The 15,718-nt window shown below is 41.9% G+C and overlaps 3 protein-coding genes across 12 annotated transcripts; 1 reads left to right on the top strand and 2 right to left on the bottom strand.

Annotated features, from left to right (window-relative positions):
- Window positions 1–473: 473 nt before the first annotated feature.
- LOC6501295 (hematopoietic lineage cell-specific protein) lies at window positions 474–3,156 on the bottom strand. Its single transcript, XM_001954904.4, has 4 exons — window positions 2,962–3,156; window positions 2,635–2,819; window positions 2,149–2,552; window positions 474–2,090 (listed from the first exon to the last, which is right to left on the bottom strand). Exons 2-4 carry the CDS (start codon window positions 2,793–2,795, stop codon window positions 1,009–1,011), a joined length of 1,647 nt encoding a protein of 548 aa, XP_001954940.1. The 5' UTR covers window positions 2,796–2,819; window positions 2,962–3,156; the 3' UTR covers window positions 474–1,008.
- A 4,262-nt stretch (window positions 3,157–7,418) lies between these two features.
- Window positions 7,419–13,075, top strand: LOC6499289 (annexin B9). Of its 10 annotated transcripts, none has more exons than XM_044714254.1 (5): window positions 7,419–7,439; window positions 9,575–9,631; window positions 10,147–10,855; window positions 10,918–11,099; window positions 12,390–12,797. In XM_044714254.1, exons 2-5 carry the CDS (start codon window positions 9,602–9,604, stop codon window positions 12,441–12,443), a joined length of 975 nt encoding a protein of 324 aa, XP_044570189.1. In that variant the 5' UTR covers window positions 7,419–7,439; window positions 9,575–9,601; the 3' UTR covers window positions 12,444–12,797. The 10 variants fall into 10 exon arrangements, with proteins under 10 accessions (XP_044570189.1, XP_044570192.1, XP_032306739.1 ...); XM_044714257.1 differs by lacking the exon at window positions 12,390–12,797 and adding an exon at window positions 12,848–13,075 and having other exon boundaries at window positions 7,421–7,439; XM_032450848.2 differs by lacking the exon at window positions 12,390–12,797 and adding an exon at window positions 11,407–11,490 and having other exon boundaries at window positions 7,421–7,439.
- LOC6501294 (uridine 5'-monophosphate synthase) lies at window positions 12,676–15,385 on the bottom strand. The gene is made up of 3 exons (XM_001954902.4): window positions 15,103–15,385; window positions 14,518–15,034; window positions 12,676–13,972 (listed from the first exon to the last, which is right to left on the bottom strand). Exons 1-3 carry the CDS (start codon window positions 15,253–15,255, stop codon window positions 13,164–13,166), a joined length of 1,479 nt encoding a protein of 492 aa, XP_001954938.1. The 5' UTR covers window positions 15,256–15,385; the 3' UTR covers window positions 12,676–13,163.
- Between the last annotated feature and the right edge of the window lie 333 nt (window positions 15,386–15,718).

Genomic DNA, 15,718 nt, shown 5'->3' with positions numbered 1-15,718 from the left:
TCGTCATTCTCTCGGACTCTCCTGCACTCTCTTATCATTTTAACCACAAGATACCGTTAATAGGCAATGTACGTAGGCAGTTACTAGTTCTAATTCTGCGACAGACGATTACAATTAAATATTCTCCACGTTGACATTAACACGCACACTTTATCGTAATGCCTTTGTCCAAATTAAATATATAAATCAACTTTATCGGCAAAATTTTCGATTTTGTCTTGACATTCTGTGTCGATTCCGATCACGGTAAATCTTATCAAGAGCAGCGGCTTCTTTTTGGCTGTCGATCAAATTTACAGCACTCCCGGGTGTACTTTTTTCTCGAAAACTAACTAATCAGCAAAACGAATTCGTTCCTTTGTCTGCCAGCAGTTGTAATTCATACAAAATTTATGATTCATCCTCCCATTGTGGTTTCATGTTAAATCTTTCAGTTATTAAAAAAGAAATCCCACTATAAACAACATTTATTATTAATTTTCATTATGTATTTATTTATCAAAAGAGCAGACTTTTAGTTGTGACTGTCTTTAACATTTGATCTCACCTGACATGGGAAATTCTCATAGACTTTATACAATTTAAAAAGAGCAAAACCATTACTGGACACATTCAACTTCATCATAACCAACGTTTAAAATATGAAATGAGCAACAGGTTATTTTTTTTTGCACATAAATTGCTTAAAATGAGTACATAAATAGCTTGGCAATATATAGTTAAAATAAAAGAATGTTAAATGCAGTAAATAATTTATAAAATATGGAATACCTTGATTGCTACCTTGATCAAATGCTAGCATAACAAATTAAAATAATTTTAAACTTTTCCGTTCGTTGCACGTAGTTTTTGGGGTTTAAGTAAGAAAAACAATGTAAGGATGAGGGACACACGAAATGGGGGAGGTTAGTAGCGAATCGATTTTATACTCCAACATCAGTATTATGGTATCGTTAGTAAGTAAATACAATTTGATTTTGATCTATCGTGAATTTCATTTGGAAGCAATTAGGAATTCTGTTCCACAACCTGCACATAATTAGCCGGGAATAGTCCGTACCGGTTCTTGCACAGACCCCTCCACCAGCCATCATCAATCTTGTCGATGTGGGTGACCACATCATCGGGATCGAAGGAAATCTCATCGTCGTCGGCCGCTTGATAATCGTACAGGGCAATGGCATGGATGCCTGTATCCTCCAAGTAGTCGGCCAAATTATCGGAATTGGCATAGATAGCTTCCTCGGGAGCAGATGCAGTTGCTTCAGTTGCTGACCCATTGGAAGGTGGTACCGGTGAGGCAGCCTTAATCTCTGCTTGGTTTTGATAGAGTGGCTCCTCTATGGCAACTGGTTGGGCTGGAACTTCGGCTGGAGCTTGAGCTTCGGGTTGGACAGGGGCTTTGGGCGTCGGCTCGTGTACAGGGGATTCTGGCTCACTTCTGGGTGGCGTTGGAACAGTTTCCACCTCAATCTGTGGCACTAAGTCGGGTACAGGAGTGGGTATTGGAGAAGGAGCTTTAGCTTCAGGAGCTGGTTCTGGGGCAGCAGCCGCAACAACCGCTGGAGTCGGAGCCTTCACAGGGACTTCGGCTGGTTCCTCCTTGGGCACTTCCACCTTAGTCGGCAGAGCCTTTGGAATAACGATAGGTTCCTTGCGGGCCGGGGGAGTTTCGCTAACTGGCGATTGCATCTGATTAAAAGCACTGATGGCATTGCCAATGCCACCAGCACGACCCGTTTGTATAGCTGCCCGGCTGCCCTTTGGCGGAGGCGTTTCAGTGGAAGTTTTAGGAGTATTTTCTACTACCGTCTGCTTGGCGGCCTCTTCGCGATCTCGTTTGTCCTTGGCTTCCCTGAGGCGTTTTTGTTCCTCGGCCCGCTTACGAGACTCCTCCTCAGAGTTCTTGGCCAGGTTCTCGAACTTGGCGCGCAGATTGGAAGGCTTTACACCCTCGATCACAGGCTTCACTTTGTGATCCACCTGGCTGGCATGCTTTTGGGGGGCTTCCTTATGATCCCAGCCCACCGCAGACTTATCTTTACGATCCTCCTGAACTCCAAACTTTCCGCCAAAGCCCTTGGAATAATCTGATGGTGAAAATATATGTTTATATTGATTCGGAGTTATGGTTAATATGTGTCTCACCCTTTTGCGACTCGTGCTTCTCCACTTTCTCGATGTGATCCCAGCCCACGGCGGATTTGTCCACTCGATCTGACTGGACACCGAACTTGCCTCCAAAACCGGTGGCATAATCCTTCTGGGAGGCATGCTTCTCCACCTTCTCGACGTGGTCCCAGCCAACAGCCGACTTGTCGACGCGATTTGTCTGGACGCCAAATTTTCCACCGAATCCCTCGCTGTAATCCTTCTGGGAGGCGTGCTTGCCAACCTTCTCCAGGTAGTCGTGACCCACTGCCGACTTGTCCATGCGGTCCTTTTCCACGCCGAACTTACCACCATAGCCGTAGCCGGCGTTCTGCTCCTTCAGCAGTTGCTTTTTCTTGTCAAGATCCGCCTTTTCAGTCTCCTCCCTCAACTTGTCCATGCTGTAAACATTTAAAAAGAATTTGATCACATCGGACATTGAACTTGATCAGCATTTTCAAGAGAAATCGAGAGGTGACTCACTCTATGGCGCCGGCAGTGCGACCGCTGCCATCGATCGTCTTCGAGCCCCAGCGCTGCTCCTGCTCGCTGACATCGTTGATAAAGTCGGGATCAGTTTCCCAATCATCGTCCTCGGCTTGAATTCTGGCTTGAATCTGGTGACCGGCGGTTGCCTTCCACATACTGACTGCTTCACTTACCCTTATCTATATAATGTTTTGTAGATAAACAACAAAATAGTGAGTGGGGGAGGCAGGTTTTATTCTTATTCCGCTTACAGATAACGGAGTCTGACAAAGAAAGAAGGGAGGGGCCGCCGCCCGGAAAGGGGTCAAAGCGCATACTTACGACCTGGTGACTAACTGCAAATGCAAAAGCTGCTGTTGGGAATTGGACTCAGAAGCTGACGAATGTTTGCGAATATCCGTAGGAAGCAAATTTAGCAATTGATTCATAAAATAACACCAACAAATGCCGAGGGAAACGAAGAAGCTCAAAGCCAGTGTGACCGTCGTGCGGTGGCTCCGAAATTCCTTCAGAACTGCGCACATTGGTCTGAAAGCAAATTTTTTGGACAAACCCTTGGTTTTACGAATTCTTACATCTAAAATAAATAGATTTGCTCAAATTCAACAAGGATTATTAAAAAAAACGATTCAAAATTCAACAAATAATTATATAAATTCAAAGTTCAGGAGTTCAGAATTTTAAGCGAAAAAACTTGTTGTGGACCATTTATAAGAAAAACAATTGATATTAATATAATAAATAGTTTCTCCAGATTTCTCCAGATAGATTAAGGGAGAATCAATCTTCAAATCGATTAAGGTATCCCGCTCTTGAATTGGATGACTACTAGCAAAGATATGACCATCGCTGTGGGCCGTATCGCCTTCCATGGACTTTTAAAAGTTTTGAAGGGGACCCCCCAACAATTTTTACAAAAAATCTCCAAAATATTTTGTCCCCATTTTTTAATGCAGATTTGAGAAGAAGCTATATAAAAATCGATTAAGCTATCCCGCTCCAGAATTGGATGACTATTGGCAACGATATGGCCTTCGCCGTGGGTCATATTGCCCCTCCGGTCACTTTTCAACATTTTGAAAATTTGATGAAAAATCTAATAAATATTTCTTACTTAGATTTTGATGCAGAATGGTGGAGAATCGATCTGCAAATTGATTAAGGTATACCGCTCAAGAATCGGATGGAAATTGGCAAAGATATGGCCTCCGCAGTGGGCCATATTGCTCCTCCGGTCACTTTTCAGCATTTTGAAGGGGATCCCCCAGAAAATTTGATGAAAAATCTAATAAATATTTCTTACTTAGATTTTGATGCAGAATGGTGGAGAATCGATCTGCAAATTGATTAAGGTATACCGCTCAAGAAACGGATGGAAATTGGCAAAGATATGGCCTCCGTAGTGGGCCCTAATGCTCCTCCGGTCACTTTTCAACATTTTGGAGGGGATCCCCCAGAAAATTTTATGAAAAATTTAAAAAATATTGCGTTCTTAGATTTTAATGCAGACTGGTGGAGAATCGATCTTCAAATCGATTAAGGTACACCACTCAAGAATCGGATGGAAATTGGCAAAGATATGGCCTCCGCAGTGGGCCATATTGCTCCTCCGGTCACTTTTCAGCATTTTGAAGGGGATCCCCCAGAAAATTTGATGAAAAATCTAAAAAATATTGCGTTCTTAGGTTTTGATGCAGAATGGTGGAGAATCGATCTACAAATCGATTAAGATACACCGCTCAAGAATCGGATGGAAATTGGCAAAGATATGGCCTCCGCAGTGGGCCATAATGCTCCTCCGGTCACTTTTCAACATTTTGAAGGGGATCCCCCAGAAAATTTTATGAAAAATTTAAAAAATATTGCGTTCTTAGATTTTAATGCAGACTGGTGGAGAATCGATCTTCAAATCGATTAAGGTACACCACTCAAGAATCGGATGGAAATTGGCAAAGATATGGCCTCCGCAGTGGGCCATATTACTCTTCCGGTCACTTTTCAACATTTTGAAGGGGATCCCCCAGAAAATTTGATGAAAAATCTAAAAAATATTGCGTTCTTAGATTTTGATGCAGAATGGTGGAGAATCGATCTAGAAATCGATTAAGGTACACCACTCAAGAATCGGATGGAAATTTGCAAAGATATGGCCTCCGCAGTGGGCCATATTGCTCCTCCGGTCACTTTTCAGCATTTTGAAGGGGACCCCCCAGAAAATTTGATGAAAAATCTAAAAAATATTGCGTTCTTAGATTTTGATGCAGAATGGTGGAGAATCGATCTAGAAATCGATTAAGGTACACCACTCAAGAATCGGATGGAAATTGGCAAAGATATGGCCTCCGCAGTGGGCCATATTGCTCCTCCGGTCACTTTTCAGCATTTTGAAGGGGATCCCCCAGAAAATTTGATGAAAAATCTAATAAATATTTCTTACTTAGATTTTGATGCAGAATGGTGGAGAATCGATCTGCAAATTGATTAAGGTATACCGCTCAAGAAACGGATGGAAATTGGCAAAGATATGGCCTCCGTAGTGGGCCCTAATGCTCCTCCGGTCACTTTTCAACATTTTGGAGGGGATCCCCCAGAAAATTTTATGAAAAATTTAAAAAATATTGCGTTCTTAGATTTTAATGCAGACTGGTGGAGAATCGATCTTCAAATCGATTAAGGTACACCACTCAAGAATCGGATGGAAATTGGCAAAGATATGGCCTCCGCAGTGGGCCATATTGCTCCTCCGGTCACTTTTCAGCATTTTGAAGGGGATCCCCCAGAAAATTTGATGAAAAATCTAAAAAATATTGCGTTCTTAGGTTTTGATGCAGAATGGTGGAGAATCGATCTACAAATCGATTAAGATACACCGCTCAAGAATCGGATGGAAATTGGCAAAGATATGGCCTCCGCAGTGGGCCATATTGCTCCTCCGGTCACTTTTCAGCATTTTGAAGGGGACCCCCCAGAAAATTTGATGAAAAATCTAAAAAATATTTCGTTCTTAGATTTTGATGCAGAATGGTGGAGAATCTACAAATCGATTAAGGTACACCGCTCAAGAATCGGATGGAAATTGGCAAAGATATGGCCTCCGCAGTGGGCCATATTACTCCTCCGGTCACTTTTCAGCATTTTGAAGGGGACCCCCCAGAAAATTTGATGAAAAATCTAAGAAATATTTCGTTCTTAGATTTTGATGCAGAATGGTGGAGAATCGATCTAGAAATCGATTAAGGTATACCGCTCAAGAATCGGGTGGAAATTGGCAAAGATATGGCCTCCGCAGTGGGCCAGAATGCTCCTCCGGTCACTTTTCAGCATTTTGAAGGGGACCCCCCAGAAAATTTGATGAAAAATCTAAAAAATATTGCGTTCTTAGATTTTGATGCAGAATGGTGGAGAATCGATCTACAAATCGCTTAAGGTACATCGCTCAAGAATCGGATGGAAATTGGCAAAGATATGGCCTCCGCAGTGGGACATATTACTCCTCCGGTCACTTTTCAATATTTTGAAGGGGACCCCCCAGAAAATTTGATGAAAAATCTAAGAAATATTTCGTTCTTAGATTTTGATGCAGAATGGTGGAGAATCGATCTAGAAATCGATTAAGGTATACCGCTCAAGAATCGGGTGGAAATTGGCAAAGATATGGCCTCCGCAGTGGGTCAGAATGTTCCTCCGGTCACTTTTCAACATTTTGAAGGGGATCCCTCAGAAAATTTGATGAAAAATCTAAAAAATATTTTGTTCTTAGGTTTTGATGCAGAATGGTGGAAAATAGATCTACAAATCGATTAAGGTACACCGCTCAAGAATCGGATGGAAATTGGCAAAGATATGGCCTCCGCAGTGGGCCATAATGCTCCTCCGGTCACTTTTCAACATTTTGAAGGGGATCCCCAGAAAATTTGATGAAAAATCTAAAAAATATTTCGTTCTTAGATTTTGATGCAGAATGGTGCAGAATCGATCTACAAATCGATTAAGGTATCCCTCGCTGGAATTGGATATATATTGGCAAAGATATGGCCACCGTTGTGGGCCGTATTGCCCTTTCATGCTCTTTGCCACATTTTAAAGGCGACCCCCCGGAAATTTTCTAAAATATATTTTGCTTCTAGTATTTCGCTAGGGAACTGGATCTACATTCGCCCCCTTTTTTTCTTATAAATCTTAAAGTTTCAATATTGAACTATACGTCACAGTTGTGACAGCATCAGTTTCTTGACGGTGATTCATCTTGTTTAATCTTTACTGACTTGGAACTCAGATATTTGCCTAGAAGAGAAGAGAATAAACTGACAGTCAAAGTCGAGACTCATGTGAAAAAGTTTGTATTGAAACTATAAACTCAAATACGTCATCGTCCAATGGGGAGCATGAATTTTGTATAGGTTTCCAAGATCTCTTCCGATCAGGTACTCTCTGGCTCTCTGATTTTTATTTTTCCCAAGGGGGAGGGTGTTTGGATTATATTTCTAATATGTATAAGGCTCATACATACATTTCATTAAATTTAGTTTACGAGATATTTTATTGGATCGTATTTGACCTAAAATAAGTAACAATAATACATTAAAATGCATAAAAAAATACCTGGTTTATGAAAGCAGGTATATGAGCGATGTGAAATACACGGTGGCACGAAGTCGAAACAGTCCCAAATTCTCTTGTTCTCTTGGATCCCAGCACCGGCTTTTTTCCCCACCCAGTGGGGAGAGCGACTGTATAAATAGGAATGGAGAGCGCGAAAACCCCATAGTATTTTTTCACCACTCGTTCGCTGTAGACTTGTACGTGGAACCAGAAGTATATAATATTATTTAGAATTGGTCAATTTTGAGGAATTTACTAGATTAAAATATTTGTTGACTCTCGCCAAGTCAAGTGCAGATATAAGTAAACACAATTTCAAGTGAAAAGAAAAGAAAGTGTAAACGGGAGAGATACTTTCGGGCCAAGGGCATTTTGAAGAGTTCTAGGCGCGGCCCCCAGAAGAATTCTCCAGAATCTTTGAAGTGAGGCAGAGTCGAAGAATCTCTATTATTTGTTTATTTTTTTACCAAATTGCGCCGCCCCATCCAAGTAGAGTCGGAGAACAAAAAAATATAATACAAAACTGCCAGCAAAAGGTGACATCATCAAGTGGGCTGCCTTTTTTTCTCAGTTAGCAATTTTTCTCTCGCCATTCGCAGACGCGTGTGACTTTTGTTCATCTCCCAGTTGCAAAAAGTAATTTTTGTTACTTTTTCTCTTTACACTAAAAAGTTTATAATAAAAAGCTAAATTCGAAGAAAAAAAGGAAACGGCAAACACAAGACTCTTTTCCGTTCCTAATTGAATCAATTTCAATTGCTCTGATAGGAGGCTTCCAACTGCCATAAATCCGAAAGGCCTAAGACCCATACTCAAGTGCATAAATTGTATGTCAAAACTAGCTTGAAAAACCCCAATCTAATATAAATTAAAATGTTTTAGTGGGTAGAGCTGGGATTACTCATCGCATCCAGTTGGGCAGCATTCCGGCATAACTATTAGTGCACTTAAGGCCGGGCAATTACCCTAGAATAGGTGTGTCATCAAGGTTTATTACCAACTATATTATTCACAATTTTGAAGTGATAAAACACATTTTTTTATTCATAAAGTCAGGGTACAGTCGGCTCAGGGACCTAAAAAGAAGTTTCCGAAAAAGCTTTTGTTCAAAAATTTATTCACACATTTGTTTGAAAGTCACGAGCTCCAAGAGAGCTCTCTTCCCCCCTGAAATCTAGTTTTGTTTCAAGTTTCCAATTTACGTCATAACCGCCATGAATCATTAAGTGCTGTAATAACAAATGTATCACAAGACATGATCATGTTGGATGCTATTTATAGAAAAGTATAGGAAGCTACGTCATGGATGCATCATCATTCAAATTCAAGTCTAATTTCCAGCCGCACAAAAAATTTCCAAATTCTGTTTGCCAGTTCTTTACAATGGGTATTTTAATTTATGGGTCTATTCAAATACATATGGCGGTACATAGTTCTATATATAAGAACCGGTTCCAGCTTTGGCCAAAACATTTTTGTTTGTTTATAGCCCCATTGCAGAGGCGTAGTGGTAGTTGTTTTTGGCCTGGCCTGTTTGGAGCGTCGCCACGTCAAGCTTTTTTTATGTGTTTTACTTTTCTGCTTTCCTGACTTGCTGCCTTTTGTTGACTTTCTACTTTGGCGGCAGCATAGGAAAGCAAACATATTTTCTTCGGCGGTTTAGCGATCAGAAATTTCAATCAATTTATCATAAAGTCATTTGGCCCTATTGATTTTTGTGATTATGGAGGCTTTAGAACCAATTCCCTGAGATAACGTCGTCCCTCTTGACAACTGAAGTGGATAGGCTTTCTAAAAAAGTATACTTTTTTTTCTGTTTATGATAGTGAGTTACTAGGCATTTCCCAGAAGCTTTCTCTTGGCCACAAACGAGCCGTGCCCGATGTTTTCAAAACCAGAACGCAATGAGCTCATCCATTTATAAGGCCATTTCGTGTGGGTTTGGTCTTGCCTGGCCTATCACGAAACTAGGCAGAAATAGTACACACTTTTATCAAAAAGAGGTTTGGTCCCCAGAGCTCCACCTCCTCGGAAGTGAAAACTTTCACTTTCCCCGACTGGACGTTGAACTTAACCGCCCAAACCATTCAGAGACAGAAACTAGAAAAACATCTGGGTAAACAAACTAGGAAAAAAATCAATGGAAAAACGTTATTAGTTCAGCGCCAGGCTGGCTACGAGGCGTATGCGTAATGCGAGGGTTTTCTGTATTCGGTTGATGATGTAATCAAGGGGCTCCAGAGGCTGACCTTGCCGGGGGTTAATTTTCTATCAAGCTTCTAGTAGCAATCTATGAGCTATTATTCATGTAATTATTACTTCCTACTTACAGATTTTCAACAAAATTCCAAAAACCAAAATGAGCTCCGCCGAGTACTACCCATTCAAGGTGAGTAGACAATGAAATCGATTTGATAGACCCGAGATGAGCTACGGATATTAATCAGAAATAGTAATTAAGCTCAAGAGTATATAGCATATTTCTAAAGTATTATGCTACAATCTTCTGCTACCACACGATGCCAAAATCTTATCTATAATATGACCATTAAATGCTCATCAAATAGAGTATTCTAGATAATTTTTAACCACCAGTACAAGAATCTAGTAACTAGATGGTAGGAAATGAGATTGCTTGATAGGGGTTCCTCTATGAGTCTCTCTGATAAGAGGATTTGTCAAGACCTAAACCACAAAAAAATTTAAAATTAGAAATACAATGGAATGTACTAATTTATTTGTATAAAAAATTCAAAAAGGCATTGTTGGGGAGTAAAATGAGTCAGACTAGCAGCACCCTTTTGAGGTATTACGTGCAGCGCATCGAAATAAATTCAATTATTCATGCATTCACGCTTTTTACTCATTTGCTGATTGTTTTTCTTTGATACTTATTTCGTACAGTGCACACCCACCGTCTACCCCGCGGATCCTTTCGATCCCGTCGAGGATGCGGCCATTCTGCGCAAGGCCATGAAGGGCTTCGGCACCGATGAGAAGGCCATCATCGAGATCCTGGCCCGTCGTGGCATCGTTCAGCGCCTGGAGATCGCCGAGGCGTTCAAGACCGCCTACGGCAAGGATCTGATTTCGGATCTGAAGTCTGAACTGGGCGGCAAGTTCGAAGATGTGATCTTGGCGCTGATGACGCCGCTGCCACAGTTCTACGCCCAGGAGCTGCACGACGCCATTTCGGGTCTGGGTACCGATGAAGAGGCCATCATCGAGATCCTCTGCACTCTGTCCAACTATGGCATCAAGACGATTGCCCAGTTCTACGAGCAGAGCTTCGGCAAGGCCCTAGAGTCGGACCTCAAGGGCGACACCAGTGGCCATTTCAAGAGGCTGTGCGTATCCCTGGTCCAGGGTAACCGCGATGAGAACCAGGGTGTGGACGAGGCCGCTGCCATTGCCGATGCCCAGGCTCTGTTCGACGCCGGTGAGGGACAGTGGGGCACTGATGAGTCGACCTTCAACTCGATTCTGATCACCCGCTCCTACCAGCAACTGCGACAGATCTTCCTCGAGTACGAGAACCTATCCGGCCAGGACATCGAGAAGGCCATCAAGAAGGAGTTCAGCGGCTCCGTGGAGAAGGGCTTCTTGGCCATTGGTAGGTGTTTTATTTTTACTTTGTTTTTGTATATTTTATTGAAATTTGGTCCCCTTTTCTAGTTAAGTGCTGCAAGTCCAAGATCGACTACTTCTCTGAGCGCCTGCACGATTCCATGGCTGGTCTGGGCACCAAGGACAAGACCCTGATCCGCATCATTGTCAGCCGTTCGGAGATCGATCTGGGCGACATCAAGGAGGCATTCCAGAACAAGTATGGCAAGAGCCTGGAGTCCTGGATCAAGGTAAATAAAGATTTTGATTCATTCCTTTCATTATTCACGTTTTAAGTCTGAAATATTCACTTAATATGCATCTTGTTAATACAACTAACTAGCATTGGTTTGTCTTGCAATAACACCCTCATATCGTAGAATCAAAACATAGTTCAAATTGCTTTTCTTGTTGTTGTGTTTGATGTTCCCTCTCCAAATCGATCCTTCGCTTCTTGATCAATATATTCCGTTCAATGCCATTACACTTCCCTGATTGACTTGATTACTTCATTTGTCTCCATAAAACATTAAAACTTGGCATGTTCTATATTTTTAGGGCGATACATCCGGCGATTATAAGCGCGCCCTATTGGCCATTGTTGGATTCTAAAAAAAAAAAAAAGAACTGCTAAACCAAAAACAAAAAAAAAGCAAGAAAAGCTCCAACAATTAGTTGCTATCATCCGTTCCATGCCTTAAACTATATATATACTACCATGTACCATTGAGATCGAATAGTTGACAAAGTATAGGTTTAAAGTTGGAGCACTTTTAAGGAAGACGAGGCCACTCCGTGCATTTAAGCTAAAGAATCAGAATCTTAATCCGTGATGAAACTGCATCATGCTAATTAATATATACGTTTAGTATATATATGCACGACCCATGCACATAATTGTATCCCTATATTCTTGACATTGCTATATTTCTAGCCTTATGATTTTGTTACCCTGACTCATTTGAATCTATTTGACATTAAAAAACGCAACAAAATAAAAAAAAATATGACAAAAAAAGATTTAATTTGAGTTTATGTTATTGGAAAAATCTGCACTGCTTGCCATTCACCATACAGGGTCGTGTTAGTGCTTAACATTATAACAAAATGGATTGGATTAATAAGAAATTCGTGTAAATTTTGGTCATGATTTGGAAATTTTCTTTTTTTTCTTATATGTAAGCATACAAAAATGCTATTTTTAAATTGAAAAATTGTTTTTTTTCCGCTGGAATTACTTCAGACTTTTTGAACTGCTTGCTTTTTGTAAAATGTAGATATCCATGTCAAATTTTCTTTCAAGCTTGTAGCGCTAACTTGAAATAGTTTTTGTCCTTATTCAGGCTGATCAAAATTAAATATATATATATGTTAGTCCCAACTTGATCATTTTTACATGAATTTAGTCAAACATTCACTGAATAATTTCGTGTGCTAATCAAAACTAAGCCATGTATACAAAGTAAAAAGCGTTTAATGCTCTGACACTTTGCTCTTTTTCACGCTTTATCTATATCGTATAACCCAACCAACAACAAAAGGAGGATGCCGAGACCGATATTGGATACGTGCTAGTAACACTGACTGCTTGGTAGAGCGGATCCAGATCCCGAACACGAATATATATACCCAACACTCCCAAAATACCAAAAACCATAGAAGCAATTGAGAAGATTGCGTTTCGAAAATAACAAAAAGTGGCGAACAAAGTTAAATCAAGTGAAATTATAGTTGTTGTGATGTGTTTCCAAAATTCCAATTCGTAAATTTTAATGAAACCTACATAGTATTTTCACCATACCCTTGTGCAATATCGAAAAACGTCCGTTTTTTAAAACTTTTTTTACGTATTTTATTTTGTATACATGTTTTTGTAAATTATTCAGCATAGTAATCGTATGAATTTGTGCTTGTATTAACTAATAAAGTTATCTTAAACCGGAAAAAAACAAATGGTCAGATTCAACATGCTCCTCTGCTCTCCCGATTTTCTTTATAGGACGATCTCTCCGGGGACTACAGCTACGTATTGCAGTGCCTGGCATCTTATTAAGAGGCGGACTCATTCCGGCGGAAGATCGGCTCAACCCTGAGGCATTTCACACTTTGTTTGCTAATTTAGCCATCATTATATTTGTTATAAATCTTATCTTACGGCAAACTATGTTTGTCACCTGTTACTTTCCAGGGAATCTTTCATCTTAAATGCATTCTAAAATCATGAAAAGAAAATGCCTTTTTTTGTTGGGCTTAACTAAGGGATAACCGAAACCGGGATGTGGAATTTAAACGAATTTTAGGGAACAGGAATGACTCTATTTTGCCACTCGATCCTGGTAGGCTGCCCACAAACGGTCCCTGTAGGTCTGGGCTGCTTTTTCAGGATTGGCGGCCTTGAGAATGCCCCTGCCCACAACACCAATGTCGGCTCCTCGCTCCTTGACCACATGTTCCGGGGTCTGGTACTGCTGGCCCAGCTGGTCCACACTCTCGTCGATCTTGACGCCAGGAGTCAACTGCAGCAGTCCAGGAAAGGCGAAGGCATCGGAGGACTGGCATACTACGCCGGCAACGAAATCCACATCGGCTCCTTCGGTCGCAATCTTATTGCTGCTCTCCTTGTACTTGGCATCGATCAGGTTGCCACTGGCAGACATTTCCGAGAGCAAGAACACTCCTCGCTCCTTGGATTCCCCTTCGCCCAGAGCCGCCTTCAATCCCTGCAGGATGCTCCGACCAGGCAGAGTGTGTGCCGTGACCAGATCCGCCCAGCTGGATATCTTGTAGATGCCTTTTCCGTACTGGAGGGATACCGTGTTGCCAATATCCGCAAACTTACGGTCCTCCATCAGGAGGAAATTGTGTTTTTGAGCCAAAGACTTGAGGTTGTTGATGAATCCTTCGCTGAAGTCCTCCACAATGTCCACATGGGTCTTCAGTAGGCAGATGAAGGGACCGCACTTATCGGCTATGTCCAGGATCTCATCCGTCCGGGTGAGATCGGCGGCCAAACAGAGATTCGTCTGCTTGCTGGCAATCAAGTGGAAGAGCCGCTTGGCAATGGGGCTCTTGGCCAAGTTGGCGCGACTTTCGTAGGTCAGTTTAGTGCGCTGCAAGTCATTGGCTGAAATGAAACAATAAATGGCGATTACTTAATGATAACCTAAACAATTTTTAATATATATTGGTGGGCTAATCTTATCTGTGTATGTGGCATTTCTAATCCTATCCAAAGGGCTTTAAGTTATGGTTATTTAGCCATGTGCCGATAGAAATATATTAAAATAGAAAAACCGGTTGTCAGAACACTCGAAATAGATTCTCAGAATCATTATGGGCCGGCCAGACATTGGCTTGATTGGAGAAGCTCGTCCCGCCCGTCGAGTGGGGCTGATAAGCATGGCATAATTGAGTGGAGCTGCGGCCGGAATCATGTGCCGCCGTCCCCCGAACTTGATCTGGACACTAGATTGGGTTACCGTTGTTTATGGCGGGTTCTATAACGCACGAAAGCAAATTTAGGCACTTTATGACCAGGCGTCCCCTAATTGAATTTGCCTCGGATACGGACCCATTCCTACTCCGAGTGTCATGTTAATATTATCTCTCTATCTGTATCTTTTATCTGTCTGTCCACGTATCTATACTAGGAACCAGGAGAATACACACCTTTAATAACATCGGCTTTATCGCCTCCGACGAACGAGCCGTCGCTGTTGATTTGGACAGCAGCTATGTACTTGGCCACTGCGTCCACGGTGGACTTCTCGATGCGTCCGGCCTCGTGGAGCGTGTTCAGCAGGAAGGAGAGCGTAAAGAGCGAGTGCATCTTCACGCCATGCTTGGAAATATTGGCCACGCCACCCTGCTCTCGGTCTACTACCACCACAGCATCAGTGACCACGATGCCCTCGCTCTGTAGGTCCCGAACTGTGTCCAGGATGCTAGAGCCCGAGGTAACCACATCCTCGACAATCAAACAGGTGTCGCCGGCATTGAAGATGCCCTCGACGAGCTTCTTGGTGCCGTAGGCTTTGGCTTCCTTACGTCGCACCAACATGGGGGTTCCCTGCTGTACAGACACAATGGTAGCCAAAGGAAGAGCCGTGTAGGGAACTCCGCACACGTGCCGGGCGGTCAGTTGTTTGTCTTTGATGTGCTCCACCAGAAGATCGGATACAGTTTGCTGTGTTCAGATATTACCTCATGAGTTCAAAATATGCACATTTAAAGATAGGTGGTTACGGAACTCACCATCACATCCGGATAGCTGACAATTACGCGGAGATCGAAATAAACCGGGGAATTGATACCGACCTTCATCTTAAAGTCGCCGAATTTGAAGGCATTAATCTCGAAGAGCTTAAGGGCCAGAGCCCGCATTTTATCTGCAGTCTGTGCCACCATGGTTAAATATTCTCAGTCAAGGCTGTAAGCTTTCTCCGTACACGTGCTATAGCTACTCCAATCCGAAACACACGTCCGATTGGGAGTTAGTGGATGGTGGATGTGGTGGGTCTGCTGTAGAGTGACCGCAAGCAGGGCGCCAAAGTTATACCACGGTTCGTAGCGTTGCCAGACTAGGATGGCCGTTATCTAAGCGTTGCCACATCTTTTATGCTTTGAAAAATTGTTAGGTTTATTTTTAAGAACTAAAAATTAGGGATTCAAAAGAAAAAAACAATTTATTTATGGATTTTGTATACAATATAGGCTAATGATGTAAGTTTAAGGGAGAGACGAGGTATTCAGCAATAAGTATCGAGGTTTTCATTTGAAAAACTAAATATAGTGAGGCTCCTATTAAATTTTTAATTCCTTGGCTATAGTGTTGAAGACAAAAAGATTACAGCTCTCAACCTAAGTGAAA

The sequence above is a fragment of the Drosophila ananassae genome, chromosome 2L (assembly GCF_017639315.1).
Source record: "Drosophila ananassae strain 14024-0371.13 chromosome 2L, ASM1763931v2, whole genome shotgun sequence".
Lineage (NCBI taxonomy): Eukaryota > Metazoa > Arthropoda > Insecta > Diptera > Drosophilidae > Drosophila > Drosophila ananassae.
Note: the sequence above shows the minus strand (reverse complement) of the source record. Positions and strands in the feature narration are given on the sequence as shown.

What these genes read in the sequence shown, in the direction of transcription:
- LOC6501295 (XM_001954904.4), bottom strand. Translation starts at nt 2,795, where the DNA reads ATGTGGAAGGCAACCGCCGGTCACCAGATTCAAGCCAGAATTCAAGCC. An exon ending in CGCACTGCCGGCGCCATAGA is followed by an intron (nt 2,553 to 2,634) that starts GTGAGTCACCTC and finishes AAATGTTTACAG; the next exon opens with CATGGACAAGTTGAGGGAGG. An exon ending in GAAGCACGAGTCGCAAAAGG is followed by an intron (nt 2,091 to 2,148) that starts GTGAGACACATA and finishes TTTCACCATCAG; the next exon opens with ATTATTCCAAGGGCTTTGGC.
- LOC6499289 (XM_044714257.1), top strand. Translation starts at nt 9,602, where the DNA reads ATGAGCTCCGCCGAGTACTACCCATTCAAG. An exon ending in CCGAGTACTACCCATTCAAG is followed by an intron (nt 9,632 to 10,146) that starts GTGAGTAGACAA and finishes TATTTCGTACAG; the next exon opens with TGCACACCCACCGTCTACCC. An exon ending in GCCTGGAGTCCTGGATCAAG is followed by an intron (nt 11,100 to 12,847) that starts GTAAATAAAGAT and finishes TTTTCTTTATAG; the next exon opens with GACGATCTCTCCGGGGACTA.
- LOC6501294 (XM_001954902.4), bottom strand. Translation starts at nt 15,255, where the DNA reads ATGGTGGCACAGACTGCAGATAAAATGCGGGCTCTGGCCCTTAAGCTC. An exon ending in TCAGCTATCCGGATGTGATG is followed by an intron (nt 15,035 to 15,102) that starts GTGAGTTCCGTA and finishes ATCTGAACACAG; the next exon opens with CAAACTGTATCCGATCTTCT. An exon ending in TAAAGCCGATGTTATTAAAG is followed by an intron (nt 13,973 to 14,517) that starts GTGTGTATTCTC and finishes GTTTCATTTCAG; the next exon opens with CCAATGACTTGCAGCGCACT.